The 9,332-nt window shown below is 41.3% G+C and overlaps 1 protein-coding gene across 3 annotated transcripts in view; it reads left to right on the top strand.

Moving 5' to 3' along the window:
* The window catches only part of ANO3 (anoctamin 3), a 445,370-nt gene that overhangs the window by 417,393 nt on the left and 18,645 nt on the right, over positions 1 to 9,332 (top strand). For all 3 annotated transcript variants that reach the window (XM_019551829.1, XM_019551827.1, XM_019551830.1), the window contains 4 exons: positions 1,178 to 1,260; positions 2,847 to 2,987; positions 3,369 to 3,533; positions 5,975 to 6,011. In XM_019551829.1, the coding sequence (XP_019407374.1) occupies positions 1,178 to 1,260; positions 2,847 to 2,987; positions 3,369 to 3,533; positions 5,975 to 6,011 (426 nt within the window). The remainder of the gene's footprint in view (positions 1 to 1,177; positions 1,261 to 2,846; positions 2,988 to 3,368; positions 3,534 to 5,974; positions 6,012 to 9,332) is intronic.

Raw genomic sequence — 9,332 nt, 5'->3', positions numbered from 1 at the left:
CTTATCTTGCTGGGATCCTATGACCCCAGCTGACTTCCTGCCCTTTGGGCAGGGGGCTGGACTCAATGATCTCCTGAGGTCCCTTCCAGCCCTGATGTCTATGAAATCTATGAAATATCACACCCAAGTTTATTGCTCTCAGGCAGCATGTTTACATAGCATATTGAGCCAGGTTGGAGCAGCTTCAGCTGGCACAGGGTTCAGCCTACCAGGCCAGGGTTGCTTCAACCCAGGTCAGTGTGCTGTGGACAGTTTGGCTGGGGCATAATGGGGCTCCAGTGCAGGACTAGCTGGCAGGCAACCCCGACACTGAAGCGTTTTTGTGCCACAACTAGCCACATCAGTGTCTACACATGCGTTGCTGCACACGAAAGAATGCCACCATAGTGCAGTACTTGCATTTACAAGTACTAACCTACTGCAGAGTTAGTTTCCTGAAGCCTAATAGCGCCTCACAGGTAGAACATATACACCGGCTCCTTAAATTTCCACCCGCTTTCTTATTTATTATAGCTTAATTCAGTCTGTCATCTTTACTGAAATAAGAAATTATCTAGTAGTGGACAGAGTCAGTATTTGATGGTCACTATTGCATTCTGCAGAGTTTGGATGCATCCAGCTGAAACCCCTACTTAATTTTATATGCAAATCCTCATTCACTAAATGCATGATAAGATGATTTTCAACTCAGAGACCAGCATAAATCAGAAGAAATTGTGTAATTAATCAGTTTAAATCACTGAAGCTGGTATACCAAGGAAAAGAGAGTTACTCCTGATTCAGACATATTTAAATGAAAAGAGATTTTGTTTCTCCACTGATAAATGTTCATGGTAACCAACATCTCTGTATATGATTGTACATATTCTTTCAAACCAATTTTAACACTTATTTTTTCATTAAAATTCTAATCAAAACAATGGACTGAATGTAGTGCTTGTGTCACTTCAAGTCAGGTAGTATTTTTTTTCTGTTCAGATGTAACAGATGGCAAAAAATATGTTTCTTAGTCAGCTAAATGTTGTTCTACTCTAATATCAATGCATTCCCTCTGCAGCTAGTTATGGTCCATATGTGACCAACGAGAATGATAAAAGTGATCGTGATGTCCCATTTGTTTTTTATTTACTGATTTTATTCTTTTACATAATTAAAATATAGCTAATGGTTTCCACAGCTACCGTCTTTCTGGAGTTTTGGAAGAGAAGAAGAGCTGTGCTAACTTATGACTGGGACCTCATAGACTGGGAGGATGAAGAGGTATGGCAAATAAGTCTTCTAAATGGTGATCTTGTTATCCCAATTTTGTCATCAGCGCGCTTTCAAGTATAAAATTATACAATAGTGCTTTATACTAAATCTGATATAAAGCACCAGTGGTGCAAGTCAATAATGCATTTGCAAATGGTGATACAGATAAATCCAAATCCAAATAAAGCTCACTTCTGGACAAACCTTTTTTTTTTTTTTTTTTAATTGCAGTGGACAATGCTTTGTCCAGTGCTGCTTTTACTTAAGCATGATATTTGACTAAAAAAATAAATAAGTGTTCAAATTTAGCAGTATGATATAAGGTTCTGCCACAGAGTGAACTTCCTTTCTGAAAGGGCTTCAAGCTACACTCGTGGCTTCATTTCCAATCCAACCTGAAGCCAAAGCTTTTTGAGACCTATAGACTTGACATTATGTCCCTCTGGAAAGATGTTCCAGCTTGATGTTATGTCCCTCTGGAAAAATCCTATAAGTGCTTTGGCTTTTAGAGACAGAGCAACAGGGTGTTTCAGTATGCAGTAGTCAATAGTCTAGCCCTACTCAAGCATCCCCTTTCCTTTCCTATGTTCCTACTCAGCCTTCAACTTCAATGAATCAGAATCAGGCTGAAACCAAAACAAGCCTTTCTGCAACAGGGCCAGAGCCTAGACCAGCAATTGTCAACTGGAGTGCCTTGAGATCCTTTCAAGGACACTGCAGGATTCCACACAACATTTGCACTGTTACGTGTGCAAGCAGGATTCACAAGATAAACTCAGATGTTTCAAATAGGTATCCATAGTGTCAAAAACACTCTGAACACTTGTGGTCTTTCTGCGTCCTTTGTAATGGAAGAATTGCTCTATTATTGTTCTGTAGTCAAAAAAGGAATGAAAACTGGCATTGTCTGAGGTGTTTCTCAAGTCTCATGAGTGGTGCCTCAAATCTGAAAATGTTGAGAACCACTGGCCTAGACCTTCAACCAATCTTAAAGGGCCAGAACATTCTTCAACAGTCCTGTCACCAACACTACCAATTGCCAGATGGCTTCACCCATATGCACAGCTCAGAAAATTTGCTCCTGAAATCACAACTGAAGTTGTGTGAAGTATAATTTTAAGCCATTTTCATTAGGTTAGCGATTCAAGTTTGTTCCAAATCAGTAGAGACCTAGTCATCATTATTTCCTCTTTCTTCAGCAGTCTGTTAAAAATGAGTTGTTGGCTGTTCATGAATAGATTCTGTATCTCAGAAAGCCCACTGCAAATGGTGCCAATTTAAAATTATCTTACCATCTCACAAAGAAACCTGTGATTGACTCAACAGGTGACCTACAATCTCTATAGCACTTTGGTAGGTGGCTATGGGGAAAATTTGTCCTACTGCTATTAGTTCAGTTCCTGGTCTGTTGATTAATTTAATAACTTAGGTCTCCAAGGGACAGCTTTGATGACAGTTATTATTTGACACTTGGTATGAAGCAGTTTGGGCAGATAGGAGTCATGGAAATGGAAATTGTTAATATTATGTACCATAATCCTTCTTATCATCTGATGCTTTCCTACATAAACTGAAGCAAATATATGTCATTGCAGGAAGAGCTGCGCCCACAGTTTGAAGCAAAATATTCCCAAGTGGAGCGAGTAAATCCCATCACAGGAAAACCAGAACCTTTCCAACCATTCCCTGATAAACTTAGTCGACTGATGGTGTCTGTCTCAGGAATATTCTTCATGGTAGCATCTAATACTATTGGAAAGTCATTCTAGGCCTTACTCTGGTATAATCCCAATGTAAATCATATGCACTTCCACTAGAATTAATAGCTACAGCTGCATAATAAGTGAAATAAGATCAAATCCAGTGCTTGTTCCTGGGGGTTTGGGGTTTTTTTGTTTTTGTTGTGGGGGGGGATAGGGAGAGGCGGTTCTGTGCAGCACATTATTTCAGCAGTTCAGAATTCCATTTCTCACATATAACTGCTCTCTGAAACAAACTGGATTTTTCTTAAAGTCTTCACTAATAAGTCAGTTTTCTTTGGGAGTTGATTAAAATGTAAATTTTTTTAGTTTGTTTTTGTTTTCATTCTAATTAGGTGTACCTTTATCTCACTGCAGATTTCTTTGGTACTCACTGCAGTGTTCGCAGTTGTGGTGTATCGACTGGTAGCTATGGAACAGTTTGCATCTTTCCAGTGGTATTTCATCAAAAAGTACTGGCAATTTGCAACATCTGGCACTGGAGTCTGTATCAATTTTATGATCATCATGTCACTTAATGTTGTAAGTTTTAAAACTATCTTTTAAGAATGTATTTACTTAGCATATTTCAGTATTTGACACCAGAAAAACAGGTCCATTCCAAATAGCTGATTTGTAAGGACTCTTTCTTTAAAATGCACTCCATTCTTTTAGATGGAAATTGGCTGTATCTTGTTTTTGTTTATTTTTCTTACAGTAATATATAGGAGTAGATTTGATATACCTTTTGTTCTTTGGCAGTGTGGTTTTGCCAATTTTTTTCACTGTGTGTAATTCCTTGTTACTAATGTGTAATAGCACCACTCATAGTCATGGTGGCCAGAGAACTATTTTTCCATTGATAAAATTCACTACTATCCAGTTTGAAAAAGCAGCATCACTGTCAGCCAATAGGGAACTGTGAAGAAAAAGTATGTGCCCATTGGGGGACTTAATAATAGTGGTTTCCCAGAAATTGCAGACATTTCACAAATCACTCTGTACTTTCTTCTGTGACTTTCTGCACTCTAAATGGAATATTTTCTTCCAAGCTAAGAATTCTGAAACCTCCTACAAATTTGAAGGGTTCTTAATGATGACATCTAGATTCTCTTGCTAATCTATAGCTCAATAATGTTAGTTTTCAGTAGTTTAAGTTGCTTGAAACATTCTGGTACATAGTTTCACTTTAACCATTTCTCTATTAAAATGCAGCTTTAGTGTACATCCAGTCGTTATATTCAATTGGCCTAACCAGGGTTAGGTCAAAGTAAACTTCCAATTGTGCCCCAATTCAGAGGGGTTAAATCAGGCAAAAAATAGCGTGCCTGATGTAAGTTAGTTTGCCTGAGTAGGTGTTCTAACTTAGATTGAGGTGGGGTTTAAGGCTGTGCAAAGCTTTGGGTGCTGATTTGATTTGGAGGAGATTCGACCTGATTCAGTAACTGAATCTCTGAATATGAGTCAAATCAGGAGACAAATAAAAAGGTCCTAATTGATTTGAAGCTCTCCGAATTGATTTTTAAAAAATTCAGAGAGCTTTGGAGAGATTTGGGCAGTTCCTGCTTGCCACTAAAGGGAGGTGGACTCAGACTCCATGCTGGTAAGTAGGGGGCAAGGGAGGGAGGGCCACTGGAGGGGGGGAGGGGACCATGGAGGGACACCACCAGGCCCCATCCCCTGCCTGCTCCCCCAGCTCCCCTGGGTACCCCTGACCCACTCTCCCAGCACCATTAATGGCTGCCTCACCCAACCCCAGCATCCCAGCTCTTAAAAAAAAAAAAAGCCCTGCACTCACCAGCCCCTGCCAGGTTGCGGGGAGGGTGATCAGCACTGCTGCACATTGCCCTGTGCTGCATGGGGCCCTGCCATGAGCCCCAATCCTCTGCCTGCTCTCCCAGCCCCATGAAAGGCTGCCCTGCCTGAGCCCAAGCGTCCCAGTGCTTTTAAAAAAAAAAAAGTCCTGCACTCACCAGATGCTGCAGCAGCCATCAGGGCTTCTGGGGGCTTGTAGCAGACTCCCCACATGCAGCATGGGGCAGTGGGGGGCATCAGGGATTGCTCCCCCCCACACCTGGCAGGAGCCGGTGAGTGTGGGGCACATTTTTAACTTTTTTTTTAAAGAGCTGGAACACTGGGGCCATGCAGGGCAGCCATTGGTGGGGCTGGAAGAGTGGGTGGTGGATAGGGCCTGTTTGATTCAGAGATTTGGCTGAATTAATTCAGGACAGTGATTTTAATCACCTAATAGAATCACTGTCCCCCAAATCAGCCAAATCCAAATCCAAATCAAATAACTAGCTGCTTCACAGGTCTAGTGGGGTTAACCCAATATAGGAAAAGTTTAACCTGATCTTGCAGATATTTGAACATGCTTGCACTGCAGTCCCAAGGCTGGGAATACCCACTTGCTTGCCTCAGTTCTGTGGCTGCACGAATCCCACCCCACTCACCGTCCCCTTCCTCCCACCCAGCTGGGTTATGTTTAGCCCCTCTAACCTCTTTTTCCCTCATGCAGACCAGCCAGACCCCACAGACACCTACTCACCCTTCCCCAGCCCTGAGTTACTAAGATCAGTAAGTTGTGAATGCCTGTACATGCTAGTACTGAGAGGAGCAGACTGAGGTACACACTTGCACCATGTCTAGCTATAGGCAGCCTAAAGTAAGCTGTAAAGCCTGAGTGCAGCAAATGCTTATTTGCGTCCTTAGGGCACGTCAGAAGTGTTCACACAGATGTACTGAATTCTTGGTAGACTATGGAAATTAATTTTTTATGACTTATAAAGCCAGTCACCAAGCGAGTTCTAAATTGCAAATAGGTTATGGGGATTCTCTTGGATAAAATGTATTTTCATTTTTATTTGGCAAGCCAGTTTAATACTTGTTCACCCTTCAACATTAATGTTATGCGTGTTATTTAATGGATGTGATATTGAATGATAAAAATATTTTGTTTATGTTATTTCTTATTTATATTTCAGGTATATGAAAAAGTTGCTTATCTTCTAACAGATTTAGGTAGGTTCATCATTAACATTGCCATTCCACACAACTTATAGTACTTGCTTTTAATTAAAAATAGTTTAAAGATTTGTTAAACTGTACAGTCACCTGGTAATATTTCACAGACCTTTCATTGCCCAGCAAACTGAGACCTTCTTTATTATGTATTAAGAAAAGCAAAGGGAAGGAAGAGAAAATAATTCATCAGTAATGCCAGATCTGGAGACTGTCAAGCCCTGGGGAGGTCTAGATCAAAGATGAGCTGTGCAGCTAGAAGACAAAATCATCATGATCAATTTGGATGGATTCTGTTTATGCAAGGAATCCCACTGAATTGGGTGAAACTCCTTGTGGGTGCAGGAATTCATCCCCCACGTGGAATTTCACATTAAAAGTTTTAAAGTTCTTTGGTAGACAGGTAATTAATATTAACCAACTACAGCAGATTTAGTATTTTGTTCCCTGGAATAAATTCTTTTCAATTATTTACTGTTTTCAATGAGAACTAAAACAGGAATAACTCCATGCCTTTTTTGTATTCAAGGTCACTGATGAAAAAAAAAAGGACTGATGTATTGGGTCTTGATTATATGTATCTGTTGTTTTCAATTAGCGAATAAATACTGACCGCTCTTTCTTAGACATACCTTCTAATAAGAGTGCTTGAGAGCCAGATTTTTAGTTTATGAGAAAAGCTGAAGAACATCAGTATCACAGACTGAATTGGAATTCAGTCTGAATTTCCAAAAAAAAAAAATTTAAAAAATTGTTTGAAATTTTTGTCATAAAAAAGTCACGGTATCACATTCGGACAATATTGCGGTGGAAACTTCCATCTTTAAAGTGCTGTGTTTTTTCTAAACGGAAGTCTATCAAAATAGATCCATTCTCATTGAAATATTTGGTTTCAATGAACTGGCATTTCCCAAAGGAAAAATGTTCAGTCAGAAAAATTTCAGCCAGCTCTAACTCTCCCTTATTCAACTATTTATACCTAAGTCTCTTGTCATAATTCAATCCTACAAGTGAGCAGAGAGGATGCCTTTTTAAATATATCATTTAAACCAGATTCAAAACAGAACATGAAATATAATTTTATTTTTAATATTTCCTATTATATTTTCTCTCCAATTTAATATGATTTTGCTGGTCACATTGTTAACAAAAATTATAATCTAAATTTAACAGCTCCCCTTTCTGGTGATAAGATTTTTGTGCACGCAATAATATTCAATAAATTGTGTTTATCTATACATTCCCCTGACAGTTGGAGCTAAAGGTTTGGTGTTCACATTTAACAGTAGTGCCTCTTATACCACTTCTTGTTAAATGTACAAGTTAAAAACAACCATGGTACGTTGACAACCATCTTGGGTTTGTCCAAGTTATTAAGATATTTCAGTAGAGTCTTGTGCCAATTTAAACTCAGATTTTCATTTTAGAAATATTTCATTCTAAGCATTCCTTGGAGACTGCAAGGAAATAAAAAATAATAATAAAAGAAACCTTTACATATGTATTGCAGAGCTGAATTTTCTTAGTTCATGAAAACACCTTTTTGATATCTTGGCAGTTCTGATGCAAATAGTATAGCTTTTGTGACCTTCCCCCTCTGGGTTCCCTGCATGCTGGATCCAGCACCTGCTTCAGCTGGTCTGGGACCCAGGCTGCATGCAAAGCCTGCACTGAAGCAGCTGGAGTAGGTGCTACATGCAGCTTATGTCCTAGACCAGCCAGAGTGGGCGCCATATGCAGGTGTGGAGGTGGGAGATTTGTGGGCCTGATTTGGCTGGTCATCTGGCCTGTGGACCAGTTCCATGCCACTTTTGACATGCCTGGTGTGCTGTATCCAAAAAGAAGACTGAATGATTTCAAAATGTTCATGAAAAAAATGGTATGTGGTGAATTTAATAAATATAATAAAGCCATCCCCCCACCCCCAACTCTGAAATCAGCAGCTCTGTTGCATGATAGCATGATAGCTCTGCTGTTACTATTTAGGAAGCTAAGAGAGCCTTGGCCCATTGTTCTTCACTTTACAGGTGTTAACAATCATCTCCCCTTTTTAATGGTCATTCCACTAATCCAGATAACCTATTTTAGGGCAACTTTGCTGTCTACTAGGGCTTCCTTTTTTACAGTACCTGCTGTTTTGCCTCCTGGCCTCTTACCCTGCACCCAAGACCCTCATTTTAATTTTCAGCAGCTGGCCAAGACAAGCCTCTAAAATTTAGGACTGTCCTGGCCAAACCAGGATGTGTGATCATCCTTGTTTACAGTAATGTGAAAAGAGTAGGAGTGAGGAATTAAATACAACACGGGTAATCAACCCACGGCCTAGACCTGCCCCACAAAGCCAAGCTATCCAGCCCACAGCACTTCCCACAGGTTTGAAAAGTTGATGGCACAGGAGCAGTGGCAGCAATTGTTGCTGTCTTGCTGCCAAATTTCCAGACCTGTGGGAAACCCCAAAAGCTAAATAGCATGCTAGATTCCTGTGTAGAGGTGGTCTGGGACTGATCTGGATACACCAAGCCCAACTCAAGGAAGCAACCCCAGATTTCAGAAGGGCAAACTTCACCGAGCTAAGGAGGCTAGTCAGGGATGCACTGAGGTCCCAGAGGGGAGGAGAGCCAGGTGTCCAAGGAGAGCGGTCGCTCCTCAAGGAGACGATCCTCCAAGCTCAAAGAGAGGTAATCCCTACAAGGATCAAAGGGAGCAGGAGGGCACACAAGCCCCCATGGCTCACCAAAAACATCCAGGAATGTCTACTAGCTAAAAGGGAGGCGTACACCCAGTGGAAAAGAGGGGACATCACCAGGGATGACTATACTGCAGTTGCTTGGGGATATAGGGGGGCAGGCAGGCAGGCCAAGGCAGAGATGGAACTGGGACTAGCTTCCCAGATTAAGGACAATAAGAAGTCCTTCTTTAAATACAGAGGGGGTAAAAAGAAGGTTCCGGGTAATGTGGGGCCCCTGCAGGACACGTTGGGAAGTTTGGTCGTCACACCAGATGACAACGCCAACATATTTAACGATTTCTTTGCCTCCATCTTCCTTAGCAGGGACCGGAACAGTCACCCCCCTGCTAGGCCCCTCAGGCCCCAGGGGAGGCACACATAGGCCAAGGGTTATTGAGGAACTAGTTAGGGAGCTTCTGGAGGGACTGGACGTGTTCAAGTCAGCTGGTCCGGACGATATCCACCCTAGAGAACTAAAGGAATTGGTGGAGGTCATTGCAGGACCCCAGCGCAGCTTTACGAGCACTCATGGTGCTCTGGTGTGGTGCCAGAGGACTGGAAGAGGGCCAACGTGGTTCCCATCTTCAAAAAGG

Source organism: Crocodylus porosus, unplaced genomic scaffold (genome assembly GCF_001723895.1).
Source record: "Crocodylus porosus isolate Cpor-Errol unplaced genomic scaffold, CroPor_comp1, whole genome shotgun sequence".
NCBI lineage: Eukaryota > Metazoa > Chordata > Crocodylia > Crocodylidae > Crocodylus > Crocodylus porosus.
Note: the sequence above shows the minus strand (reverse complement) of the source record. Positions and strands in the feature narration are given on the sequence as shown.